The sequence below is a fragment of the Cucumis sativus genome, chromosome 3 (genome assembly GCF_000004075.3).
Source record: "Cucumis sativus cultivar 9930 chromosome 3, Cucumber_9930_V3, whole genome shotgun sequence".
Lineage (NCBI taxonomy): Eukaryota > Viridiplantae > Streptophyta > Magnoliopsida > Cucurbitales > Cucurbitaceae > Cucumis > Cucumis sativus.
The window spans coordinates 28,831,245-28,857,954 of NC_026657.2; the positions used below are offsets into that span (position 1 = coordinate 28,831,245).

At 32.1% G+C, this 26,710-nt stretch overlaps 5 protein-coding genes across 8 annotated transcripts; 4 read left to right on the forward strand and 1 right to left on the reverse strand.

Annotated features, from left to right (window-relative positions):
* Positions 1-2,098: 2,098 nt before the first annotated feature.
* LOC101209181 (acyl-coenzyme A oxidase 4, peroxisomal) lies at positions 2,099-6,747 on the reverse strand. 3 transcript variants are annotated; one of them, XM_031883496.1, is made up of 14 exons: positions 6,553-6,722; positions 6,272-6,340; positions 6,041-6,145; positions 5,483-5,589; positions 4,902-4,979; positions 4,689-4,812; positions 4,482-4,555; positions 4,335-4,394; positions 4,108-4,217; positions 3,467-3,626; positions 3,006-3,082; positions 2,760-2,931; positions 2,576-2,668; positions 2,099-2,491 (listed from the first exon to the last, which is right to left on the reverse strand). In XM_031883496.1, exons 1-14 carry the CDS (start codon positions 6,581-6,583, stop codon positions 2,360-2,362), a joined length of 1,392 nt encoding a protein of 463 aa, XP_031739356.1. In that variant the 5' UTR covers positions 6,584-6,722; the 3' UTR covers positions 2,099-2,359. The 3 variants fall into 3 exon arrangements, with proteins under 3 accessions (XP_031739356.1, XP_031739357.1, XP_004137705.1); XM_031883497.1 differs by lacking the exon at positions 6,272-6,340 and adding an exon at positions 6,729-6,747 and having other exon boundaries at positions 2,171-2,491; positions 6,553-6,630; XM_004137657.3 differs by lacking the exon at positions 6,272-6,340 and having other exon boundaries at positions 2,171-2,491; positions 6,553-6,736.
* Positions 6,748-7,982: 1,235 nt separating this feature from the next.
* On the forward strand, positions 7,983-10,391 carry LOC101210088 (immune-associated nucleotide-binding protein 1). 2 transcript variants are annotated; one of them, XM_031881953.1, is made up of 3 exons: positions 7,983-8,273; positions 8,771-9,306; positions 9,923-10,391. In XM_031881953.1, the coding sequence occupies exons 1-3, from the start codon at positions 8,081-8,083 to the stop codon at positions 10,166-10,168; spliced, it is 975 nt and encodes a 324-aa protein (XP_031737813.1). In that variant the 5' UTR covers positions 7,983-8,080; the 3' UTR covers positions 10,169-10,391. The 2 variants fall into 2 exon arrangements, with proteins under 2 accessions (XP_031737813.1, XP_004137709.1); XM_004137661.3 differs by having other exon boundaries at positions 7,984-8,273; positions 9,911-10,391.
* A 1,751-nt stretch (positions 10,392-12,142) lies between these two features.
* On the forward strand, positions 12,143-13,851 carry LOC101210341 (immune-associated nucleotide-binding protein 9). Its single transcript, XM_004137663.3, has 2 exons — positions 12,143-12,426; positions 12,915-13,851. The coding sequence occupies exons 1-2, from the start codon at positions 12,234-12,236 to the stop codon at positions 13,577-13,579; spliced, it is 858 nt and encodes a 285-aa protein (XP_004137711.1). The 5' UTR covers positions 12,143-12,233; the 3' UTR covers positions 13,580-13,851.
* Positions 13,852-15,176: 1,325 nt separating this feature from the next.
* LOC101210749 (immune-associated nucleotide-binding protein 9) lies at positions 15,177-17,125 on the forward strand. Its single transcript, XM_004137664.3, has 2 exons — positions 15,177-15,452; positions 16,231-17,125. The coding sequence occupies exons 1-2, from the start codon at positions 15,260-15,262 to the stop codon at positions 16,914-16,916; spliced, it is 879 nt and encodes a 292-aa protein (XP_004137712.1). The 5' UTR covers positions 15,177-15,259; the 3' UTR covers positions 16,917-17,125.
* A 349-nt stretch (positions 17,126-17,474) lies between these two features.
* LOC101217343 lies at positions 17,475-26,266 on the forward strand. Its single transcript, XM_011653556.2, has 24 exons — positions 17,475-17,786; positions 18,347-18,477; positions 18,845-18,929; positions 19,022-19,075; positions 19,506-19,597; positions 19,689-19,792; positions 20,081-20,159; positions 20,748-21,207; positions 21,597-21,941; positions 22,040-22,243; positions 22,317-22,415; positions 22,501-22,573; positions 23,034-23,161; positions 23,244-23,541; positions 23,637-23,875; positions 23,963-24,084; positions 24,271-24,388; positions 24,466-24,521; positions 24,603-24,696; positions 24,781-24,964; positions 25,050-25,112; positions 25,201-25,307; positions 25,387-25,449; positions 25,726-26,266. The coding sequence occupies exons 1-24, from the start codon at positions 17,742-17,744 to the stop codon at positions 25,831-25,833; spliced, it is 3,351 nt and encodes a 1,116-aa protein (XP_011651858.1). The 5' UTR covers positions 17,475-17,741; the 3' UTR covers positions 25,834-26,266.
* The last annotated feature ends 444 nt before the right edge of the window (positions 26,267-26,710 follow it).

Below are 26,710 nucleotides of genomic sequence, written 5' to 3' on the forward strand. Positions count from 1 at the left end.
CATATTTTGTCAACATTTTTGTTATATTTTTTTTTATGATATCAAAATATATGTATGTTCATTCACCTCGACATTGAATCGATGTTGAATCTATAGAAACATGAGAAAATTTTGATGTTTGTGGTATTACTTAGTATAACCGATCATTATATTTTGGTTCTATGTTCTTTTGTTGTGTTCATATCATTTTCTTCATGAGGTTAGCTTTAAAGTATTTTCTCTTCTTTTTTTTTTGTTTTCTTTACTAGGTTTGAAATTATCTTAAACACACACATCTGTGTATATTTAGCTATTTAAAAATAAATAAATAAAATTGATTGTTGAAATTTCATTAAATTAATAATACAGACAATAGATTTTATTACGCAATTAACAAAATATCTATACTTGGAAAATTTTAACCATTTGGTTTATTTAATTTTGTACCACAAAATGATTCCTTAACATTTAGGTTTGTTTTTCTTCGTATTCCAACTTTGAAGTTTCATTTTTGTGTATATCTATTTTTTAATAGAAAAAGTGATATTGTTTTTTTATGTTAATTGTCATTAACATAGTAAACTATATATATATTTTTTTCTTAAGTGAATTTTGCTATCGCATGACTGAATAAAATGAGAGGTTGAATGTTCCGTTATACCCTTAGTTCCTAGATTTTCATGCATTTGATCCGTAAGCTTTAAAAATATAATCTTGGTCATAATTTTTTTTTTATTTTAAACAATTATGATATTTTAGAATAATGACTTTTAAAAATCATATTCTCTCTAAAAATATTTTTTAGAACTTAAAAAATTAAAAGGACTAAATGAGATCATGTACTAAAAAGATAGTTTTCTAAAAGAAAAAATTATAAGTATATCTATTTCTTTCCACAATAATTTGGAAGGTTATATATATATACATAATTAAGGTCAAAATTGTAATTTAAGCATACCCTGAAATGAACAAAAATGAGTTGCCAACTATTGGCAACGAAAAAGCAATCGCCCCACGTTTATGTCTCTTCCTTTTGTTATGTTTTATTTTATAAAAGATATTTTTTTTTGTTTTTTAAAATTCTTTATGTATATTGTATTTTAGTTTAATTTGTCTTACTGCTCCTTTCGTACAAGAAGTTTGTCTTATTGCTATTTTATTTTTGTAATATTTGCATTTCAACCAAATTTAAAATATACATGTGGTTATTGATATATATGATTCTATTCTTTTAAATGAAGATTTACAAATATGGAAAACAATTCAATAAATTTTTTATCATAAAATTATTAGTAAAACTATTAACTGTTTGTCACTTCTGATCATTTAACTCTTCAACTGAAGTTAATAAAAATTCAACATTTTATTAAATAATTGCATTCATTATCACTAACACGACTAACAGTCATTATAACACTAAACACTAACACGAAGCAAGGACACCAAACCCACTAATGAGATGTGAGACGTTAGTCTCTTGTAAAGAATTTTTTTGAGTGTGTGAAACCATTGGAAATTTAGTATATTTTTTAAGAAAATAAAGGGGAAAAAATTACCAAAATCCTCTCGAATCTTAATCCAATAATCCAATTTTTATTCATATCTTTCTCTCAAATCCTTGGCTCATCAGATTCCACGAATCCAAAAAACTAAAGTATCTAACACTAGTAGTTGTCCTGTTCACTACAAGAATTTTAAAGCTAAATCCTAATTCAATTTTATTAGGGTGTTTAATGGATGATAATTTTTAACAGGATTAGATGCACAATTAAAGTAAAATTGATCTGATTTCCATTCCTTATGTCTAATGTATCAATCACCGGCATCTCAAGATTCCCAATTGTTTGAAAGTGAACATTTTAAAAAGGGATAAAGAAGAAATTTTCTAATATCAAATAAGGATGCACAAAGTATATTATTAATTTAGATGCTCCAACGTCAATGCAAATTTGAAACATAACACCATAACACCATAACGTTTAAAACCAATTTGAAAATGGAAGTACGAAAGCCAACGTAGTTAACATTTGAGGCTCCATGAATAGACAGCAAAATAAGGCAAAGGGAGATATAAAGGACAGTCAACAGTTTTAAGTATCACAGAGAAGAGACATGGAAGGACTTCCAAACTTAGTACCCATTAGATGACATTAAAATCAACATTCACATCTCTTTTAACCTACACTCTACATAATGAATAACTGTAGTTTTATTAATAGAAGTAGTTCACTCACATATTATGATGAAGTAGTTGGTAGAGACAATCCATGCGAAACTAACTAAATACACAAATAATGCTTTTTATTTATAGAATAGAGATAATATATTATATTATAGTACTATATATAAGTGGTTTGCTCACCATGCATGAACAAAAAGATTACAGGCGGCTTCTTTTGGCTAGAGCAGCAGGCTTGAAACTGGCAACACCAGTTATTTCTCTCCCAGTTACCAATGTGTTGATGTCGTACGTACCTTCGTAAGTATATATTGGTTCCAAATCACAGAATGCCTGACAAATATATCAAACAAATAAACCACATAAAGCTTTAGAGAATGAACTTTTTCCCATTAAGAAGTGAGTAAATTTGCTAACCTTTGCAACTAGAAAGTCTGATAAAATCCCATTGCCTCCAAGCAACTCACGTCCTAGAGCAACGGTTTCCCTAGCTCTCAGAGTGATCCATGACTGATGCCAATATAAGAAACATATATTAATTAAGGAGTGGGTAATTAATTAGTATTCATCAAGTTAATTTGGGATAACCCTGATCTCTAACCTTTCCCAAGCTAGCTTGACCTGGAGTCATTGTTCCCTTTTCATATAATTTGCAAAGTCGCCACCCAATGAGGAACATCGCTTGAACATTTCCCAGCATGAGAACAAGTTTCTGTTGGTTAAGTTGAAAAGCTGCTAATGGTGCTCCAAATTGTTCCCTCTCCTTCAAATATCTGGATCGCTTGGACATTAGAAATATAATGCTGTGATTTTGCAGTCGATAGATCAATTAGAAGAAAAAGGGTACCTGTGACACATGTCATAAACCCCCATTGCTATGCCAATGGGTTGCCAGGCAACCATTACACGCGAAACCGCTAGAACCTGCTCCATAAAGCAGTAATTATAATAACAGAACTAGGAAAAATGTTGATAAAAAGAAACCAGAGTCAAGAAGTGAACATTTAACTTGACAAGCCTACTGCACTGATTTTCAGATTTTCGATCACATCAATGAACTTCAACTTGTATTGTGAAAGTATTTGGCAAACCAATCATTCATATTTTTTGTCACATTTCAAATCAAATACAAGGGTTCCAAATACCTTCATTTGAGTATGGAGAAAGGGAGAAGTATGAAAGAGTTGAGAGAAATAATGACACGAGAAATAAATTCTCTTGCAGGTATGATTTACTTTTAACACGTGCATAGAAGCCGAAACGTGAAACTAGACAAGAATAAGAGAAACATTAAAAAGAAAAACTTACCTTGTTTGTATCCTTGAAAGAATTTACACCAACTAACCTATCTTCATCAGGTACGAAAACTTTATTCATTACAATGTCTCCATTTTGAACCATCCGCAAACCAATTTTATTTTCTATCTTTGTAACCGTCAGACCAGGGGCATTTTTCTTGATTATAAATCTGAAGGACCAAAAAAGAACACCCAGAATCCATGAGAACTAATTATATAAGTAAAATAATTGCAAATCAATTGCAAAAGTTGACATCATAAGTAGTTGCCTTCTTCTTGTCTCCTAAATGGCCTATTTCACGCAGAGTCAGCATGTGACATGCAAAAGAGGGAGGGAAGAGTCTAGGCCTAATGTGCACTTGAACGATGCACAAACTGCTTAAAACGAGAGGGGGGAGAAAGGGCATCTTGGAAGTATTGTTGACATGACAGACTTTAAACCTTTTGTGAGTACAACAGGGAGGGCTACTCAGTTAGCTTTTTTCAGAATTCAGGGAAACATGTAATGCAAAAAATGTTCATATTTATAAGTTTCACAATCATGTTGAGAAATGGGGAGTCGTCAAATTGTGTCATACATTTTTTATATAAATACTTGACAATCATTGCAAAAAACGATAGCGTGGAGCATTTATAGCACCTTCAACCTACCCGTTTATTTCATTCGTAATTGTATTCCTGGCAAAAATAACCAATATGTCAGCAAATGTGCTGTTTCCTATCCAGCGTTTTCTCCCCTCTATTACCCAACCTCCTTCAACCTGGTTGTCTCAATGTCATATAACATATAAAAAGTTCAGAATGATAAACTATAGTAATTATTGGAAAGTCACTCCTTCAGTCTAAAATCTCAGACAAGAAAGTGAGAAGTGTAAAACCTTGGTTGCCGTTGTTCTTAAACCACTGGCATCGCTTCCATTTTCAGGCTCAGTCAAACCCTACAGAAGGGGAAAGAAATTGTTCGATTGACAGAAAATTAAGTGCAATGAAATTGATATTAGGTTCAAGAACAATAATCTCCATACCCAACAAGCGACGGTATCAAACTTTGCCAAGGAAGGTAAATATTTCTGCTTTTGCTCCTCCGATCCACATAGAGCTATTATTAATGATCAATAAAAAGTACACGAAATCTCAAACATTAAGCACCTTATGTCTATTTAAGAAAAAACAAGAGCACTAATGTACAGTTCCAAGAGTATGATAACTGAGAGGTAACTCCAAATACTTACCGATGGTGAGCATTGCGAGCGATGAATGCACCAGAATGAAAGTGGAACAACTTGCATCAACTCTTGCTACTTCAGCAACAGCAATAGCACTTCCAGTGATAGTCAGACCAGGACACCCATAACCCTGATAGGCCAAAAACTCAGATATACTAAAACAATTTAACGTGGATTCAAGAGTTGAAACAGAAACAAAAAAAAAAAGAAAAAAAGTACCTTGATAGTACCACCAGCAACGCCCAAGTTAGCAAGCTTTGGGACAAGTTCAAATGGAAACTCTGCCTTCTCCCAATACTGAAAATGCAAAACTTCCAGATCAACAAACTTTAGAGTTGTAGTCTAAATGAGCAAAAGAAACACACCATACACAAAATGAACTTGTAGGGGAATTCGCAGCCAATACAAAGTCCATCTTTTAGGGGTGTTTAGGGCCAAGATTATCTAAATAATAATAACGACATCTTGTTATAGTAAATACTATTTAAAGGTCTCCAATTAGCTATAGTAAACACTAGTTCAAAACTCCAAATTTGCTACCGTATTTACTGTTTGTTACAGTTTTACTATTTGACATTCATCACTTTTTTATTTTTTACTACCGTGTTTACTATTCCCTTATCAAACTAAAATAGTCTACCCACCAAACTAAATAAATCTACACTCTAAACACAAACTATTCTAATCAAACTATAATAAACTAGAATTATAATAGCTCACTCCTAGCCCCAAACACCCCCTATAGTACATAAACATGCTTCATTTCCTTTAAAGAGATAAGTGGGATAAAAAAATTGCACCTTTGTCATAATTGGAGCTACTTCTTTTTCCACGCACTGTCTCACTTTTTTTCTGAGAGCTTGCTCCTCAGGAGTCAATAGGTCGTTGAACTGATAGAAGTCCGAGACTGTAATTATCCAGAAGCAAATTTCAAATATTGGAAAACAAACAAACCACCGAATAGGAGGATGAGACTAAAGCACGAAAAACTTAATTTCAACAATCATATGAATGCAGCTGACCCTAATACCCTTTCGCTACTAGATCCCAAAGGTGCAGTGACTGGGGATCTTTAAAAATACAAAGCAAAAATCTTAGTCCATAGACTAATAGGTTACAGTCAGTGAAAATAAAAACTATATCTAATACACAGATTTTTTTTTCTCTTTTAAATAAAACAAACGTAAGAGCAGTAGCCAATGTTCCTCAAAATTATGACCTAAAATTCCCCTGAAAATGTGCATTCCAGTACATGTGAAGAAATGGATGGAGTTAGACCAAAGGTAAACGCATGAGCTAAATCCTGTCAGGAATAAAGATGATGGCCGGAAAAAGAATTAGAAGCAGTGGAGGCCAACCGGAAGGAGGAAAGGAGGATGCAGATGTGGCTTGAGGGAATGCAACAGAGACATCCAGCGCAGGTAAACCGAAGTAGGAACTTCTTGCATTCTTGTCCTTATCATCTGCAACATTTCATCAATTTAAAGAAGAATAAAAAGCTTAATATTCAAACGTCAGAAACATATAATAACGGAAGTACACCCGAATGCGGGCTAAATCACAAGTACAACAAATCTCAGAGGCATAACCTGAAGTAGAGTGTTGATCAAACATATTCAACACATAATTTCCAATCACATACGCACTATCATCAAATTCTAAGGATATTGAAAAAGCGGAAATCAATCAAATAGATGAAATTGATCCTCAATCTGACATCCAAGTCACAACATGACATCAGAAAAAACAAAACTAGCTATAGCATGGATCAAGCATCATACCGAATGTAAACAAAAATTTCAACTACAAATCATAAATTTTTTGAAGAAACAGGTGAAATTAAAATTCGGAGTCAACGAATCCAGCGAACCTTGGCGATTCATTTTGGCGTCAATCGTCATGATTGGAAAAAGAATAAGAAGCTATAACACTGGAGTGGGATTGAGACCTGAAACGAGCCTCGTATCTTGTTAATTGGAGATCAACAATAGAGAGAAAAGAAAGAGATTGAGTGAAATGAAAAATGGCGGAACCGCCGATTCGAACCGGTAAAAAGGACACGATTGAACCATGTGGCTTCTTGTATTGATCCATATACGGCAATCCCGGATAGAACTATCGGGCACGCAATTTTAAGATATGTATCACGTTTTTGGTAAACTTTATAAAAACAAAAAAGTAAAATGAGAACGAAAAAATTATGTGACCGTTAAATATATTAATCAGCAAACTAATTTGACAAAAATGATTATAATATAATTTTTGTATGATGGCGCATTTCGTGCTGCAAATTTTTTTGTAATTTATGTTATTTCAGTGAAGAACAACCATAAATTTAATGGTTATTAAAAAATTTATTCGAATTATGTGTGATATTTTTTAACTTGAAAAAAAAAAAGAAAAAGTCAATGTAAAAAGTAAATTACACTTTTCGTTCTCGAGTTTGGAATTTATTATCTATTTCATCACTAAAATTTCAAAAATTATATTTTAGTCCATGAATATTAAAAAATCGTTTTAAATGATCTCTACAGATTAATTGAGGGTTACTCGTTAGGTTGAGGATTGTATGATGTGGACATGACATATGTTAAATGAGTTGGCAAAAAGATTTAATGTATATTATTATTTCTGTATGTTAGTGATCATTTTCTCTTGCGCCAACTTTGGTAATTACTAATTATTGTTCATTCGTGTGGAGCATATTTCCTTTCCTTAAACCTCACTTTCACTTCATCTTTATTTTTCTGCCATTCTCTTTGCTCTCTGCACCACACACCCTTCCTACCATCCCATTGATCAATATGAATTATTCAAATAATACAAATGAAACGTATGTAGTGTACCCTAATTTTTATAACTAATCATTACTATATACTAATTATTGAAACAAAATTACAGAACCAAAAAAAAAAAAATGATTTTACATATTACGTAGAAAAAATGAACATTATTGCTGACTTCATTATCATTCTTCCCAATCAAGGTCTCATCCAACTACAAAGCAGAAAACAGAGGGGGGGAAATCCCCAACTAAAAAGAACTAAACTATGACATTGAAATCAATCTGACAGAAATTTAATGCAAATTAAAGATTTATTCTGTTGTACGGAAATTCCTTTCTTTTCTTTTTAGAGAAATTTCGTTACTCCATTTGGATTCCTGTGTTCTTGTAAAGTCAGTCAATATCTCGGGTACTTAAGTTTAGGATTTATACCTAAATTACTTTCTCTTGACTTGCATTTCAATTTAATGCATTAAAGTGACGTAACGTTGAGCATTTTACAGTTCTATAAAAGGATGAACATGTTCTTTTTTTTTACTGCACCATATGATCAATTGAACTCTCTTGTTCTTTTTAGCCTAACAGAAATTTATTAATACTTGATTAAATAATAATGGCTGTTGTTTTCCCTCTAACTTTGGTTTTAATGGGTCGTACGGGAAATGGAAAAAGTGCAACGGGAAACAATATTCTTGGAAAGAAGGCGTTCGTGTCAAAAAAAAGTTCATCATGCATTACTAAAACTTCAACGTTCGAGAAATGTGTAAGAAATGATGGACAAGTAATAAATGTCATCGACACTCCGGGTATGTATAACTATTACTTAGACTTATTTTGAGATAATAACTAAAAATTAGCTATTAATTAATTAGTAACATTATTTTTTAACTATATATCATATAATTAAATACTATTTTTATCTCTAAATTTTTTGTTTTACTATGTTTCATATTTTTTTACGCAGGTTTAAAAAATCAAATTACCTTAACTTTTTTGTTTTTTATTTTTTGAAACTAATTAGCTTACAAACATCCATTCCATCTTTTGTTTTCTGGGTTTTGTAATATTTGTTTAAGATTATTTTACTATTTTCAAATTTAAAACCAAAATTTGAAAAATAAAACAATACTACAAGTTACAAGTTAGGAATGGAGAGAAAACAAATAAAATTTTATAAAACCAAATATTTGGCTGAAATTAATTCTTATAATAATTCGACAAATAATCAAATTAAGAATATATACAAAATAATAGTTTTTAACGTTCTTCTCACACCATGTAACAAATTACAAAAAATGTGTAGGAATGTTCGATTCATCCAGCGAATCAGGATCCACCGCAAAGGAAATAATGAAGTGCATGGAACTGGGAAGTGAAGGCATCCATGGGGTTATTTTAATTTTTTCGGTTAGAAACCGATTCACTCAAGAAGAAGAAGCCACCATTCAAACCCTACAAAATACATTTGGATCCAAAATTGTGGATTACACTATTGTAATCTTAACTGGAGGCGACGAGTTCGAGAGCGACGAAGACATAGAAGATTACTTGAGCCGTGAATGTCCTCTGGCTTTGAAGGACATTCTAGCTGCGTGCAACAATAGGTGTGTGATATTTGACAACAAAACTAAGAGTGAAGAAAAGAAGGATGAACAAGTGAAAGAGCTTTTGGAATTGGTGAAGGAAATTATAGACCAAAATGGAGGACAGCCCTACAAACCTCCTTTGATTTCTAATCAAAAGCTTGCGAAGGAATTTGATGAAGTCAAAACAAAGCTTGAACATTTTTGCACACAAGATTTTAATTCTGATCCCAAGCTTGAAGAAAAGTTGAATGAGGTAAGCCCCAAATCCTAACTTTAATTAAACAAAATGTTTTCTTTGGAAAATCTAAAAATACAAATCAACTTTTTTTTTCTTCAATTTTTAGAAGATAAAAATACTCTTACAGTTATTAACTATTTCACGTTTACATAAGTTGGAATTGCTTGCAATTTAATAAAATCCAGAGTTTTTTTTATGGTAACTATTCAATTTTGAATATTGAAATTTGACTATTGTATTGAGTTAAAAATAAATAATCAATCATATATATCTTCTTCCTATCGTATACGAAACCAACAAATATTTAATCTTTTTTAACAATGTTTGTTATTAATTTTGTAATTTTTGTTTTCAATATACTCAAATAAATTAAAATATTTATAAATTGTAGCAAATTTTTAAATTCTATAAGATAAAATTTCATATTTTATGAGTGTATTAGTCGATTAGTATTTAATTATCGATTTAAGTATGAAAAAAATTTATATTTTATAAATATTTTTTAAAATGTTTTATCATTTAAAGTAATTTATTTTATTTACTTTTAAACACGTGAATCTCAATAATAAAAGATAAACTTAATTGAATATAATAACAATGGTTTGACATAAAATCAAAGTTCATGTTGGAGGTGAGCAACACGCTTGAACGACAATTGGAAGAAGAAAGAGAAGCGCGACGTCAAGTAGAAGAGAGAACACTAAAAATACAGAAACAATATAATGACGAAACTCAGAAGCTAAACGAATTGCTACGTTGTTCGCTTCAAAGGCCACCACCGGTACCCGTCGAGGTTGAGCAACAATCTGAACGTCGTCTTCGCATTCAATCTTTATTTACAAGCTTTAAACGTCTAATTAGACAGCTCTTATTCTAAAAACAACATTATTGTAATCAATTAATATGATTGTATATACATTATATATGTGTGTGTAATTTGAATGTAAGTAATTGAAACCTTGCTTGAATAAGGCATCTGTCACCTGTGATGTGTTTGTGTGTGCACTCTAATGTTAAAATGGTTGATGTAATAATGGATAGTTATCATATATATCATATGATACTTGAATAAGATATCTAAAATTGTTCAATTTTAGTTACTTTTCAATTTTCTCATTTTTGCATTTATAGTTGATTTTTAAAAACTTCTTGTAATATATTCACATCAACATTTTTACTCCAACTTTGAATAACATATAAATTCACATTTTCATTTTTTTTATCATATTCTAGAATTATTTTCAATCAAAATTAACTCTAATGTACTAAACTTAAAATTGATTGAAAGTGAGACCATCGAAAAGGTAAGAATTGTGCAATTAAACAAATTTTAAAGTATATAAAATTAAAATAATATTTAAACTTTTAATGTTTATATGAACTTTATGACTATTAATTAAATAAAAATGTTAGGAAAATAATATTTAAACTTTTAATGTTTATATGAACTTTATGACTATTAATTAAATAAAAATGTTAGAATTTTTAAAATTATATCGTTTGAGACTGATTTTGAAATGTTTAATATATCACATTCATTACTTTTATAATAATTAACTCAAATCTTGATAATGTAATTTTAATAATTCAAAATCAAATTTGATGACATTAAAATTGAGTTTAAAAGTCTAAGATTAAACATACTATATCCTATTGGTCCAAAAATCCTAAAAAAAGTATTGAATAGATTCTAAAACCCAAAGTTGTGATAATTATTAGGGCAGATGAACTTATAAATAGAATATGAAGACTACTGGAGAGGTTTGAAGTTTGGATGTTTTTGTTTGATATATATTCCTTTGGTTTGTTACGGTTTGCTCTAAGCATTGAAGTAGGCACGTGGCATTTTTGAGCCATTGTTTGGACTAACCCTACACAATTTTTTCTTTAACAATTATTTACAGTCCTTCGTCTGTTGTGGAAAGTACAGTTTTAAAAACCGACCACAATAAATGCTTTCATGACATAAAATAAATGTCATCTTTTAATATTTTATTAATGAACATATCTACCCACAATAAATAGTGATTAAGGTAGAAAGAAACCATATTACTGATTATAAATCACTTTTTATACATACAATTAAATAGTGCATTATCAATATTTGAATAAATTAAATTTTGACGGTTGGAATTTGATCGATTCAATACCAAACATACAATTGATTTCCATGGAACTCAAGTTAAGAATATTTTTAGTAAAACGACAACTCAAGAACGTTGCCCCGTTAAATTCAAAGAAAGCATATATGTTAAGAGTATGATTAAAAGTTTTAAAAGCTTGAGCAAATAAATTCATCCTCGGGCCTTTGTTCTATTTGTACGACTATTCCTTTCTTGATCTCCTTTTCTTTTTAAAAGGAAATGGGTACTTAAATTATCCACTTTATTTACTGCTTAGTTATATATTTATACATTCTACCCGTGTTTGAAAAAACTAAGACAAATTCTGAAGACTAAAAATTTATTTTGTATAAAGATTATTATTACTATTATTATATTATCATCATTATTATTTTGAATTTGGTTAACCCAAAAATAATTAATTCAACTCTTTCCTCAAATATATATATATATATATATATATATATATATATATATATATATATATATATATATATATATGAAGGGAAGAGAAAGAAGAAAAAAAAATTAAATATGGCCACCACTTCAATTTTGCACTTTAATTAATATAACCTAAGTATCTTTTAAGATAATGGTAGGATTCTCAACAAATGTCCAACTTAATAAGTTTAGGATTTATGCCTAAAGTACTTTTGCTTTGATTACACTTCCATTTTAGTATGAGAAGTGACAGTGACAATGAGTTTTACAGTTCTATAAAAGGATTCAAGGCAATTTGGCTTTTGCAGTTTCTCTTCTTCTTTAATTTTGTGGTTAATTAATTAACATAATTGATAATTTAAATTTAAATAAATAACGATGACAGACATCCCTTCTCTAACTTTGGTGTTAATGGGTCGAACTGGAAATGGAAAAAGTGCAACTGGAAACAGTATTCTTGGGAAGAAAGCGTTCAAGTCCCAAAAGAGTTCATTGGGCATTACGAGAAGTTCTGAGTTACGGTCATGTGCTCGGAATAATGGTCAAATAATAAATGTCATCGACACCCCTGGTAAGTATTTAAATAGTTTATTCTTTATTGAAAAAATGTCAATTAATTAAAATTAATATTGACACTTTTAACTTGTCAAGTGTTGAAAAGAAAAAAGAAAAATTATGCATTTTCTCACCTCTTGTTATTCTTGACGTTTTTTTCTTCATGTTACTTGACAATTTTTATAAGAATTGTCAAGTATTTCAAAACTTGCAAGTGTCTGAGTATTGCCAGTTTTTTAGTAGTGTTAGTACATAGATTCAAAATATAAATTTACTGTACGATGAGAAAAACATTAGAAAAAACAAGTGTTGTATTTTTTTATTGTGGTTTGACAAATGGTTCCAAGGTTTATACAGTGATGGTGTGTTTTTCAACCATTGATATTATTCATAGAACAATATACAACTTACATACTAAATAAACAAGTATTTTATATATATATTTAGTTAAAGATAATAAAACAACTAATCAACAACATAAAGGTACTGATGGTGTAATGGCAGGAATGTTTGATTTATCGAGGGGAACAGATTACATCACAAGAGAAATAGTGAAATGTATCGATTTGGCCAGCAATACTGGCATTCATGCTGTTCTTCTGGTTTTCTCGACGAAGAATAGATTCTCTCAAGAAGAAGCAGCCACTGTCAAAACCTTACAAAACTTGTTCGGATTCAAAATTATGGACTATGCCATTGTCCTCTTCACAGGAGGTGACGAATTTGAATTTGATGACGATGATGACGACAACATTGTCACCTTCGAAGATTACCTACGTGACATTCCTGTACCCTTAAAGGACATTCTAATTGCTTGCAACAATCGTTGTCTACTTTTTGATAACAAAACTAGGAGCGAAACAAAGAAGAACGAACAAGTAAATAATCTTTTAGCTATGGTAAATGAAGTGATTGCCCAAAATGGAGGTCATCCTTTCACACACACCTTGTTTCATAGCACCAAGCTTGAGGAGAAATTGAATGAGGTAAAAAGTAAGCTTGAAAGTCAAATAGCAGACGAAAGAGAAGCGAGACGCAAAGCAGAAGAGAAATTGCAAGAAATGCAAAAGCGATTCGATGATCAAATTCGAGACCAAAATAAGTTACTAGTTGAAGTGCTTCGAAGGCCCGTTGAAGTCAAAGTTGTCAAAGAATGTCCTATTCTTTGAGTACTCCCAAATACGATATATACTATATCATGTCGTGTCGTATCACACCTACATAAATTAATTAAAATAATCATATAATATATGTTGTATAATAATATGCATTTTAAAAATAATTATAGTAAACTCTATATGAGTAAAATGTAGCTACCTATGTGTTGTGTACCCTTAGTCGTGTTTTCTAATATAAAAAAGAAAAATAAATCTATGTAATGAATTGTATTAATCATGTTGTATATGATCTTATTAGTTATTGTTTAAGATTTTAAAATTAATTCTAGCGTAATGCATTTATTTGAAAATCGATTCGATTCATCTAATTAACCAACCCACGATATTTTAAGAATATAAAAATTTGACAAACTATTTATATTCCATAAAACAAAATCACTGAAAGATGAAAATTTCACTTGATTTTTTTACGAAGCATAAATATTTTATCAAACAATGTCATATTTTTTACATTTTTTTTATTAAATACGCATGTGAAATTTAGACGCATCAACCCGATAGTTATAAACTTATAATTGAACACTAATTTTAGTAGGAATGAACTTAATTCCACTATTTTTTTAGTAATTTTTGTTAACGCTGGTCATCCACTCAATTGCTAGATCAGTACGTACTCAAAGATATAAAACATTTTATATGATCTAACATATACTTTTATCGGGGAAGATATTTACACATTAGGTTGTTAAATGAACCTAATACGAGTTTATGTTTGGTTGTGGTTCTATAAAATAATTTTAAACAATTAAAGGATATAATGATGGATATATTTTCATGAAAAAGAATAGCAAAGAGTAGTTGATGCTCAATTATAAGAGGTACTAATAGACATTCGATAAGAGGGTGTCTATTGTTAGTATACCATTGTATTGATAAATTTTGAAATTTTGCTATATTTTTATAAATATTTTCGTTCATTTAATTAAGGTCCGAGATTGAATAACTAAAAGCAGAAGTCTTTCATTTCAGACCATCTCGAGGTAATGTATGCTAAGATCGAATAAAATAAAGGCAAATTTTTTTCGTTTCGAGTCATCTCGCTGTCACTAAGACCCAAGATCCAATAACTATTATAAAAAATTTCATCCCAAAGCATCTTCGGATATAGTATGTCCGAGATCGTGTATCAAAATCTACACGATGGTTCGTGTATCACATGCATGTGGCCGATTTATCACATATTGACTAGGATAATTTTGATATTTTATATTGTGTGTTTATGAATTTGTGACTTTTTTTTGTAAAAATGTTCTTCGTCTGTTTGTTATATTTTTTAAAAAAACACTTAATGTAAAAGTATAATAGAAAACTTAAGCCAACCAACCCAAACCACCAAGAATTCTCTTTGGTCTATATCGTACAAAGAGATTCCTTTCCTTTGGTAAAAATTCGTACGTTAATTATGTAACCAATCCACCCTATTCGGCTTTTGGATGTGTTTAAGTCGGTCAATCTCGGATGCCTAAGTTTAGAATTTATACTTGAATTACTTGGAGTTTGGCTTGCATCTCAATGTAGTAATCAAAGTGACGGTGACAGGTAAGTTTTATGGTTGTATAAAAAGGTATAAATCCATTATTATTTATTTACCACTTCATCCAATTTAGGTTTTTCTTGAAGTCTCATCTCTTGTGTTGTGTGATCAATAACATCATTTTAAATATTAACTAAATGGCCAAGATTGCTCCACTAACCATGGTCTTAATGGGTCGTACTGGAAACGGAAAAAGTGCAACAGGAAATAGTATTCTTGGAAAGAAGATGTTCGAGTCAAAGAGAAGTTCTTCGGGCATTACAAGTACTTCTGAGTTGAAAACATGCGTACGAACAGATGGACAAGTAATAAATGTGATTGACACTCCTGGTACGAAAGTATTTATTCCATGTATAACTTTAATAAAATATATGATACAAAAGAATTATTTCAAACGACAAAATATAACAAACGTTCTTATTCTATTAATAATAAATACTAGTAAACATTGATAGTTTCGTTCTAAAATCGTTTATTGTTTTTTATATAATAAATTGAATGAATTTAAATTTTGGACTAAACGTGAGCAAATAAATTTTTGTGCCTCAACACCAACAAATCTATCTAAAGAAAAAGACTAATAGTGAAATAAAAGGTAGAAGCTACACTTAGTCCACTATAAATGCTCTAAAAGATATAAAGTCTTGTTGGATGAAAATTATTTTGTGTTTATAATTTTCTAGTAAATAGAATTTATATTGTGTTTTCCATTTTATCTTCAGTATTTTTTTTTTCATATTTCTTTTTTAAAAACAATGTTTTAAATTCTAAGTCTAATTTAAAAAATAAAGAGAAATTTTTTTAAATATGTATATTGGACAAAATATTTATATTTCATAGAAAAATCAAATCTAACAAATTTTATTGGTTTTGTTGTATGAAGTGTATAATTTGTCAATTTTTCTATATTTAGAAAAACTCCATTACATTTTATTATAAACATAAAAAAATATGAAAAAGCAAACACATTTTTTTAAAATATAAAAAAACTGAAAAACAAAAATCTTTATAAATCATGAGACCTAAACAAATCCAAAAACAATCAAATAATGAAATCTTATTAACTATAAGTTCTCTATCTAATGCATTCCGTGAAAAATTTGTGCAGGTCTATTTGATTTATCCCATGGAACAGAGCACATCACGAGAGAGATAGTGAAATGTTTGGATTTAGTAAAGGAAGGCTTTCATGCTGTTCTTTTAGTTTTCTCAGCGAAAAACCGATTCACTCAAGAAGAAGAAGCCACTTTAAAAACCCTACAAAATTTATTCGGATTAAAGATCATGGATTATGCTATTGTAGTCTTCACTGGAGGCGACGAATTCGATGATGACGACGATGACAGCAGCACCTTCGACGATTACTTACTTGGTTGTCCCGTTCCCTTAAAGGATATTCTGGTTGCTTGTAAAGGACGACAAGTACTTTTTGACAACAAAACTAGGAGTGGAACAAAGAAGGCTGAACAAGTGAACAATCTTTTAAATTTAGTGAAAGAAGTGGTAGATCAAAACGAAGGACAAGCCTTCACACATAGTTTGTTTCTTACAAACAAGTTTGAGGAAAAACTGGAAGTGGTAAAAAGCAAGCTTGAGAAGCAAATAGAAGAAGAAAAAGAAGCAAGACGTAAAGCTGAAGAACGATTTGAAGAGTTACAAAAACAACATGGAGATAACATTAAACAACTCACTGATTTGCAACGACAGGTGCTAGAACAACAGAAAAAACAACAAGAACTGCTACATAAGGTAGCTACACGTGAACCTGAGATCAAAATCTGCACTATTACTTGATTTGCGAACGTTATAATTATAATAAAAAAAACGTAACAACATGAATAAAGACATATAATATATAATTGAGTGTGTGTGCTTGTATTGAATAATATATTGCGTGGTAATAATGGTTGAATAAAGTGAGAAAATATTTGTATTTGTGCCCTTTGTGTTTGTAACCTAAATAAAAGAGGAATGTATTTGTTTCATATCAGCACTATTTCAATGTGTTATTTGGGGAAATAGGTTCTATTTTTTCATATTTTGTGTTGGTTAAAATTTTTAGTGATAGATATATATTGTATATTTTTTTTGGTTAAATTACAAATTTAATCTTTATGATTTGGATAGAGTTAAATTTTATTCCTTATAAATTTGATAGAATCGAATAGTTAATACGAATGGTTTGATAAAACCTTCGTAACATGTTTACGTATATGTTAAGTTTGATTGTATGCATAAGATGAGTTAGACCATTGTTACAATAGAAGAAGAATATAGCTGCGAAATACGTTTGTATGCAACAAAGAAACATTCAACGAACCACGAAGTAATGAATTTATTTTATTTTAAAAAATAAATTCGAAAATAGTTAAAGGGAGAGCAAGGAAAGAAGGGGGAGAAAATAGTATTAACAAATGGCGTTCCGCGCGCAAAAATTAAATATATATACGAGGAGAAGAGGTCTTCAAAGAATCTTTGGAAGAGAGAGCGCGAGTGGAAATACCATTGACTACAAATTCGGGAGTGAAAACCGATGTATTCACTTCTTCAACTATCATCGGAATGATCATCGATCAGATACTGTCAAGGAAGAAATCGCCGGAGTCAGGTTGATCAATCATGTTTGCCAAACGATTGTTGCAAAAGGCCATTCATCATTCTCAGGTTTCGTCTTCTACCTGATTCTTCTTCCACAGGAATTTCCGTATTCGAATTCATCAATAATGCAGATGACCTAGGGTTTTAATTTCTTTGCTTAAAATTGATGAAATCCGTAACGTGTTTAGGCGACGAATCTTTATCTTGATCTTAGCGTTTTTTTTTTTTTCAATGTCTCGTCTATCGCACAAGATGTATCGCATTTGATCATCGAATCTGCAATCTGTAGAGCGACGTCTTAACGTTCTTTAGGATTTAGGGAACTAACCGTAGGTTATATTTTAAACGTCTTGTTTAAGTCGTGAGCGAGGAATGGAAGATATACACGTTTCAGTTTTTCGCAGATTATAAGTATTACTGGTCAATTATGAAACAGGAAGAGGCATCGATTCTTTTTTATTCGCATTCTAATTTACTGCTACAAACTCGCGATTTCTTTAGCGTATTGTTTGTGTGTGTGTGCAATGATGTTAGCTATTTTAGCTCGATCACTGAGCCATCGTCAATGTTTATTAACTGATAAAAAAAACGGCATGACCGTTTGTTTTCATATTTTCTCCACCCAGCATGCTGTACAGCGCGGTAGTTTAACTCCGGAGGACTTGAAACTCAGAGTCACGGTTCACTATGGCATCCCATCAACAGCATCAATTCTTGCTTTCGACTCCATTCAGCGGCTACTGGCCCTTGCAACACTGTGAGTTGGTTGCCGTTAGTTTTAAATTTTGATGAATCGAAAATTAAGGTTTGAAATGAGTACTATAGATGCGCCTGCATCTGAAGTATGGATAGTGTTGTCTCCTGCTATTTAGGTTCATGTTTTCTTCCCTCTTTTTCCTGTTTGATCTGGTATTCACACGCACTGGTGTAAAAGAGTTGGCCACTAAGTTGTTTTTGTCCTATCTTATTACATTCTGCAAGATAGTCGTGATGTTATCCTGTGCAACTTAGGCACCTTAAAGTTGGATGAGTAAGGGTTTGATTTTGAAGTGTATATTAGTAGAAATCTAGACCAGGAAAAATTAAGTCATCATTTCAGCTGAGAGATGAACTTTTCATGCCAGAGATGGAAGAATAAAAGTGATAGGTGGAGGTGGTATTGAAGGGCTTCTGATGTCCCCAAACCAATTGCCTTACAAGTACTTAGAGGTAGAATTTCTGCAGTTTTTAAAATTGAATTTATAAACTCACTTCTTCCTGTTTTAGCAGCACTGAAACTGATCATGCATTCCTTTTTACAGTTTATAACAAATCAAGGTTATTTAGTTAGTATCTCCAATGACAATGAAATTCAGGTATTGAATCTTCACTAACCCAGTACTTTTGTATTCTTGATAACCACGATGTGATACTAGCCTTCATATCCATATCATGAATCACGTTTATAACAATTTTAAAACTCACTATTTTGTTTACTTAAGTTTATATATGAACGTCAATAAAAATTTTAAGGCAGTGGGATAATGTTGGTTTTCATTTCTTTACTGGTTATCTATAGTAGTATTTTAAGATAGTATTAGCAAACAACTCTCTGCAGTCTTGTTACGAAAGTAGTTGGTTGGGATTTGAAAGCATCCACAAATCTTTATTCCTCAGTAACAGAATATTATAGGTTGCTTATTTTTTGTGGCAAGACAATGCTGTAAGTGTTTAGGTGAATCAGAATGCACGTTCTGTTCAAGAAAATGTTCCAGTAGTAGCTTTTTTTTCTTTTTTGCATGGCAGGTCTGGAGTCTTGACAGCAGGTCTATAGCGTGCTGTTTACAGTGGGAATCAAATATAACAGCATTCTCCATTGTTGGTGGCTCCCACTTCATGTATACCAATCTACTCATTCAGCTTTCTATTGATCTGTTCAGTTCTTACTTAAAAAAATAAAGAAGTAAGCAATTAATCGATAACATGCAGGTATGTGGGGGATGAGAATGGCTTGTTGTCAGTTGTCAAGTTTGATCCTGAAGATGAAAAACTTATGCTCTTGCCATACCGTATTTCTGCAACTTCTATCGGTGGTAATGTCTGTTGTTTCATTCAGTTGGACACATTAGTTCTCTAGTTCATAGAATTGCATGATGTATAATTCTGCTCCTGGTCCATTTATGTACAAATGTCCTGCTTGATGTATTTTATCCCAGTAGGTAATTCCATATTACAGAGGTGATCTTTTATAAAATGAATAAAAGTGAAAATAGCGGGGAACAATTGAATGAGCAAAGTATATAACTCAGATGTTCGGTACATTGTACTTTCCTTCTTGCTTATGACCATTCTCTGTTTCTTCAACCTTTTTTTTTCTGTAGATGTCGCAGGGTTTTCATTTCCTGATGATCAGCCCTCACCCATCATTGGAGTTCTCCAACACTCTTCTATTGGGAATAGGCAAGATACTTGCACAGAATGAATGAACTTTATTAACTTCTTTGCTTTTGGATTTGAAATGTTGTTACTAAAGGTTAACATTCTTTCTATTGCCAATAATGAACAGTCAGTTGCTAAACTATGTTTTTAGATTGTGTTGGTATATTACATGAGAATCACGAAAATGGTTATGGATAATTGGTACATGAATCTGATGATTTAGCATTCCTGAAAAATTTAGGACACGACTGTTTCTTTCTTATTCAAGAAGACCCAAGTATAAGTTAAATATTTCTGTTTCACTAAGTTTGATATTTGAACACAATCTTATTTTTCAATGTATTATACTCAACGTTTGGATTTAAAAACTTTGTTGTTTGTATTGAATACCAATTACATAAAATTATTGTTTTAAGATTTTATCACAGTAATTTGTTCGTGGTTATAAAAAATTATCTTTAAAACAAATTCTATAAAGGCTATAGTTATACCCTAAAATAATTGAAATAATCCTCATTTGGATACAATTTATTTTGTTTAGTTTTATTTTTAATACTTTTTAACTTCTACACGAAATTCTTCTAATTTCAGTTTGTGATACTCTCTCAGTGTGTTGATAGCATATGCAAATGGCTTGTTTTTACTTTGGGACGTCTCAAGAGGTCAAGTTCTTTTTGTTGGAGGTGGCAAGGACCTGCAGTTGAACGATAAACTTGATGAACCATCAAGAAGAGTGGATGATAATGTTCCGATTGATGCTTTGGAAAATAGTTTAGCAGATAAAGAGATAAGTGCTCTCTGTTGGGCATCCTCCAACGGATCAATTCTCGCTGTGGGATATGTAGATGGAGATATTTTATTCTGGAAAACATCAATTACTGCTTCTGGCAGAGGTCAACAAGGTTCGCCGTCATCTAAAAACATTGTTAGGTTACAATTATCATCTTCAGAGAAAAGACTTCCTGTTATTGTCTTGCATTGGTCTGGAAACAGTAGAGCACCTAACAATTGTGATGGACAGTTATTCATCTATGGTGGCGATGAGATAGGATCTGAGGAAGTTTTAACGGTGTGTTGTTTCATTCTCACTCCTTTACATTTCTTTGTCATTTCTATGGCTCCTTTATATGCGTGGATACGGCTAATAAATAAAAGAGTATTGTTAGATGATCTTCACATCTCTAGCAGTAATTAAATTGCAAATATCATTTTTACTTATACTGTTGTTGGAAGGGTAAGATTTTAGTAGAAAATGATAACTTCCATTTCTTTGACTGCATCGCTAGTTAAATGAGATTTGTGCAGGTAGATATTTGAAGCCTTTAATTTCTCGCCTTTTTTTTTCCTGAAGGAGATACAATGTTGACTTTTTTAGTAATGATCTATAAGATGAAAATGCTTCTTTTGGAATCATCACTACTAATAGTTATGCTAGTTTTATGTTTTGGCTTTCAACAGGTTTTAACCATTGAGTGGTCCCCTGGATTGGAGGTCTTGAGATGTGTTGGTCGTACAGAGCTCAAACTCCATGGCTCTTTTGCAGATATGATTTTGTTGTCAAGTCCCGGTTCTGCTGGGGATGATCCGAAAGTTGATCTTTTTGTGCTTACAAACCCTGGGAAACTGCACTTTTACGAGAAAACTACGCTGTCTGCAATAATAGGTAAGAGTAAGACAGACAGCAAACTACCTGTCTCACCTTTGGAATTTCCTGCAATGATACCCGCAGCAGAACCACCCATGACAACGTCAAAGTTTATTAAGTTGCCCATTGGGGGATTCTCGACAAAGATTTTATCCGAGGTACTGGACTCGCTACCATATATTTGAACCTCTCTTCTTCTACTCAGTGTGTTTGCCCTCAGTTATACACCCTTGACTTCACCAACTTGTTCTCTTAGCTAGCTTCGATGAAGCTTAGTTCCACGGAAATTCAAGGTACTAGTGCAAACTGGCCATTGACTGGAGGAGTGCCCTATCCGTTACCTACAACAAAAGATGACAAGGTGGAGAGGGTATACCTAGCAGGTTATCAAGATGGTTCTATACGCGTTTTGGATGCAACCCATCCTGTATTTTCTTTTATATGCCATTTAAATGGCGAGGTTAGAGTTCTCCATGAGTTTTATTGTTCGTCTGATAAAAGATAATTTTATATTAACACTCAAAAGTTTGCAGTTAGAAGGTATAAAGGTTGCTGGTTTAAGTGCTCCTGTATCAAAATTGGATTTCTGCTGTGCTACTACTTCTTTAGCTGTTGGCAATGAATGTGGTCTGGTTAGAAATCTTTTGTTGTTTAAATAAGATTGGGCTTCCATTATTCTTTTGTACTTACTGTTTCTTTCTAAATTAACTTGAATAGGTTCGGGTTTATGACCTTAAAGGCGGTGCTGATGAGAAAAACTTTCACTTTGTTACCGATTCTAGACGTGAAGGTATTTTAATTTGTAAATCTGCCCTTATTTTCTCAGAAATGGGAAAAGAAATAAAGCTTCTCTAGATTGTGGCTGATGTATTCCTTCCCCTGCTAACCATCTCAAATGAAAATTTGAAACTAAAACTTCGCTGTTTAATTAAAATTACATTTCGTATAATCTATTATTAAAGATTTTGAGAAATCTACGTTTTGTCAAGGTTAAAGTTTGGATTGGTAGGAGAGTAATTGACTATGTGAATGGTTGAGCCTCTGCATTAAACATCAACCTTTTCAGCATATATAAAAACAGTTAAAGGCAAGCTCGTTAATGGTTGAATCTCAGGCTGCTATACTACTGACGTGTTTCAATGCCAAATGATATGCCATATATCCGGATTATCTTTACTTTTTAACTGTACCTATTTTTACAAGTTTACTAGAAATCATCCATTAACAAACATTGTCAACTTGCTCAACAGTTCACACTCTGCCTCAAGGTAAAGGACCTCAGTGTAGAGCTGTCTTTTCTCTCCTGAATTCTCCAGTTCAGGCACTGCAGTTTTCTAAATGTGGAGTTAAACTTGGTGTGGGGTATGGAAGTGGTCGTGTAAGGATTTCCCATGACTAATCTCTTTAACTATACTTTCTAGTTTCTTATGATAAGGTCTCTGAGCTTGTGTTCTACTCAGATTGCAGTGCTTGACGTTTCTTCGTCATCAGTTTTGCTCTTTACAGAGGCTATATCTAACTCAAGCTTTCCCATTATTACAATGATTTGGAAAGAACATTCTGCTGCAACTCATGGCCCTTTAGAGAGCCCCAGGCACTCGGGAGCTAAATCTGCAATTAATTATGCTGAAGAATTACTGCTTATCTTAACCAAGGATGCAAAAATTAATGTTTATGATGGTAGTGCTGGAAACGTGATCAATCCCCGGTCATGGCATTTGAAAAAGGAATCAATTGCGATTTCAATGTATGTTATAGGCAAGTACAATATCCATTTGGACAAAGATTATAAGAAGACAAAAAATTTGCGTGTGTACCTTTGTGATTAAAATGTTTTCCATTGTTGTATCCAGAGAGTGGTATTTCGGTATCTGGATCTCCTAATGAAAAGCATACCCAGGAGTCATCCCAAAATCCTACTACTAAAAGTGAATCCAATCCAGGCAGTGGTGCTACTGGATCAAATTTGCATGAATCCCAACATCATTCTTCTGCAGAAGAAACACGATCCACTGAAAAGTTTCTTGATTCATATGTTCTACTCTGTTGTGAAGATTCATTGCGCTTGTACTCAGTCAACTCTATAATTCAGGTTCTTCTGTTATTTTTATCTGTTCTTTTCTTTCATAATTGTTTTGCATTTGATTCATTTGTTAAGTGAAGGCTCTTATCATGGCAGGGAAATAATAAGCCTACCCGTAAAGTGAAACAGTCAAAATGTTGTTGGACTACTACTTTTAAAATCAAAGAAAGAGATTTTGGATTGGTATTGTTGTTTCAATCTGGTGTTATTGAAATAAGGTAAGAAGCTGACGTTTTGCATTTAATGTACTAATGTTATTAGACGTGTCGGCTTGATTTCCTATATTTATGAGAAAGCACTCCTACCAGAATGGACGTATAAATTTTGCTCATTTATTAATCATAGGCATTTAGGTTGCGTTGCTCTTTGTTTGATGGCTGTTGCTGATTTCAAATTTTGGCTAGATCTTTGCCAGATTTAGAGTTGCTGAAAGAAAGCTCTCTTCAATCGATTCTAATGTGGAATTTTAAGGCGAACATGGACAAGATTTCAAGTTCTTCTGAACAAGGGCAGATCGTTCTGGTATGCTAGCAATTATAATATTTCAAGTTCTTCATGCTCTTAAATGCTTATTTGAAACATCCTTCTTTTATTAATAGACCAATGGGGGCGAGGTGGCTTTCCTCTCTGTGTTATCTAATGAAAATGAGTTCAGGTAAGGTGACGTTCTGTTAACTGGCATGAAACAATATTAGTTGAAATCATGAAAGAGAATTAAATATTTTTCCGTTTCAAGGATTCCCGAGTCCTTGCCTAGTTTCCATGATAAAGTTCTTGCTGCTGCCGCAGACGCTGCTTTTAGTGTTTCGTACTATCAGAAGAAAAATCAGGTTTGAAAAGAATATTTTGGCCTTTTCCTATTCAAAGCGTTCAGTATTTTCATCCAGCCCCTAGTTATAAAGGTGTTACTGCAGCTTCCATCTGCGGGGATATTAGGTAGCATTGTCAAAGGCTTTAAAGGCGGGAAAATGACGCCTACCATGGATTTTTGTAGTACACGTGAATCTTATTGTGCCCATTTGGAGAAAATATTTTCGAAGACTCCGTTCTCAGATTCATCATCCCCAGCTCTTAAGAATGCAGAGGAACTCACAATAGGTTCTGCTCTAAACAAGTCCCATAGTTTAGACTCTCGTTTTGTGCTTGATTCTTTTGGTCACTGCTAACGTAGCTTTTTAAATAGATGATATTGAAATAGACGATGAACCACCCGCAGCAGCATCTACTTCATCTGAGGAGGTTAAAGGTATAACCAAACCAAACCTAAATCTCTCAATAAAAAGGATTTTAAATGTTGTATTTACAAGCCAGTAAATTATGAGCTGTTTGTGCAGAAGAAAAGAGAACCGAAAGGCAAAGATTGTTTGGAGATGGGAATGATGATTGGAAGCCTAGAACTAGAACAACTGAAGAAATTTTAACTACTTACAAATTTTCTGGGGTAATTTCAATCAAATGAGAACTGCTTCGCTTCGGGTACTGATTGTTATTTCGTCTTCTAATGTAACAATAAAATGTAGGATGCTTCTTTGGCTGCCGCACATGCAAGAAACAAACTCATGGAGAGACAAGAAAAACTAGAGGTATGTATTGAGTTACCTAATAAGGCCTTTAGGCTGTTGTATATTCTCCTTGTTTCTCATTATAGAAAAAATATAGTATAATAAAATAAAATGACATTGCGTTCAAAAAGTCCATTCCACGCGAAGATATCCGTCCTCATTTTAGTAAACAAACTCATTTGCATGCGCCATGCGGTGACTGAGTTATTTATTAACACGTACATGGCTTACTTTGATAGCACAGACACACACAAACAAGAAAATCACGTGTTGCAATTTGGGTTGATGTTTATGTAGAAACTGAGTAAGCGAACAGAAGAATTGCGAAATGGAGCAGAAGACTTTGCTTCGTTGGCAAATGAGCTTGTGAAGACCATGGAAAAGCGAAAATGGTGGCATATATGATTTTTATCAAATGGTACTTATTTCTTCACCACTCTTCTTCCCACCTCCACCTTACCAACTACTTATCCAAGAATTAGTTTGGCAGAGGGCGGCCCCTCCGTATGTGGGAAGCTTATATCCTTAACCCTCAACTCCGAATCAAATTGGTGATTGTAATCGTTAATTTTATTTTACTAGCGTGTGAATAACTTTTATGATCATACATATAAATCTTCGAGAGGAGCCCATTTGACAGGTGACTCTATGAAGGGTAGAATGCTCTGGATGATAAAGAGAGCTTCCCTCCATCCGAGACTACGGTATAATCCCCAACCATTTACATTATTATTGTTTATTCTCTTAAAATTATAGGACTTATTATCCGAGTGAACTTGTGTAATATTTCCCTACATTATTTAATTTTCTTTTTTTAAAATTTAAACTTATTTCTTTATATTAATTAAACCATTGATCATTTAAAGCATGGAAGGATAAGATATTATTTAACCAAAACCGTTTGTGGGGGGAGATATAGATAGGATTGATATATATCTATTTTATAGAATTTTAAAATCAATACGCAAACGAATATATAATATTTAGCATGAAAGATTTCGTTTGTAGGATTGAATTGGTTTTTCTATCTTAATATATTTTTTAGGATTGTCAGGGCTCAAAATATAATTCATTTTTAGCATCAGATTTTAAAGCACAAGAAATTGCATTCCGATTATTCTCTACAGTGCAGGAACGTACGTGCGAAGGTGAATATGACAGTTTCATTTTTTGTTTTCTATCAAAAGTTTGATGGAGATTAAGCTTTTGAATTTTGAACGTATAAATTGCCTTTTAAACTGAAAAAATTGATAGTTTTTCTAGTTGCGATTAGTATACGTGA

Excerpts from the sequence above, each read along its gene's own strand:
- LOC101209181 (XM_031883496.1), bottom strand. The coding sequence starts at position 6,583 with ATGACGATTGACGCCAAAATGAATCGCCAAG. Across the intron at positions 6,341-6,552 it reads CGCCAAAATGAATCGCCAAG|AATTTGATGATAGTGCGTAT; the intron begins GTTCGCTGGATT and ends CAATATCCTTAG. Across the intron at positions 3,627-4,107 it reads ATTACGAATGAAATAAACGG|ATTTATAATCAAGAAAAATG; the intron begins GTAGGTTGAAGG and ends TTGGTCCTTCAG.
- LOC101210088 (XM_004137661.3), top strand. The coding sequence starts at position 8,081 with ATGGCTGTTGTTTTCCCTCTAACTTTGGTTTTAATGGGTCGTACGGGA. Across the intron at positions 8,274-8,770 it reads AAATGTCATCGACACTCCGG|GAATGTTCGATTCATCCAGC; the intron begins GTATGTATAACT and ends AAAAATGTGTAG. Across the intron at positions 9,307-9,910 it reads TTGAAGAAAAGTTGAATGAG|TTCATGTTGGAGGTGAGCAA; the intron begins GTAAGCCCCAAA and ends ATAAAATCAAAG.
- LOC101210341 (XM_004137663.3), top strand. The coding sequence starts at position 12,234 with ATGACAGACATCCCTTCTCTAACTTTGGTGTTAATGGGTCGAACTGGA. Across the intron at positions 12,427-12,914 it reads AAATGTCATCGACACCCCTG|GAATGTTTGATTTATCGAGG; the intron begins GTAAGTATTTAA and ends GTGTAATGGCAG.
- LOC101210749 (XM_004137664.3), top strand. The coding sequence starts at position 15,260 with ATGGCCAAGATTGCTCCACTAACCATGGTCTTAATGGGTCGTACTGGA. Across the intron at positions 15,453-16,230 it reads AAATGTGATTGACACTCCTG|GTCTATTTGATTTATCCCAT; the intron begins GTACGAAAGTAT and ends AAATTTGTGCAG.
- LOC101217343 (XM_011653556.2), top strand. The coding sequence starts at position 17,742 with ATGTTTGCCAAACGATTGTTGCAAAAGGCCATTCATCATTCTCAG. Across the intron at positions 24,697-24,780 it reads ACTATCAGAAGAAAAATCAG|CTTCCATCTGCGGGGATATT; the intron begins GTTTGAAAAGAA and ends GTGTTACTGCAG. Across the intron at positions 25,450-25,725 it reads AGAGACAAGAAAAACTAGAG|AAACTGAGTAAGCGAACAGA; the intron begins GTATGTATTGAG and ends ATGTTTATGTAG.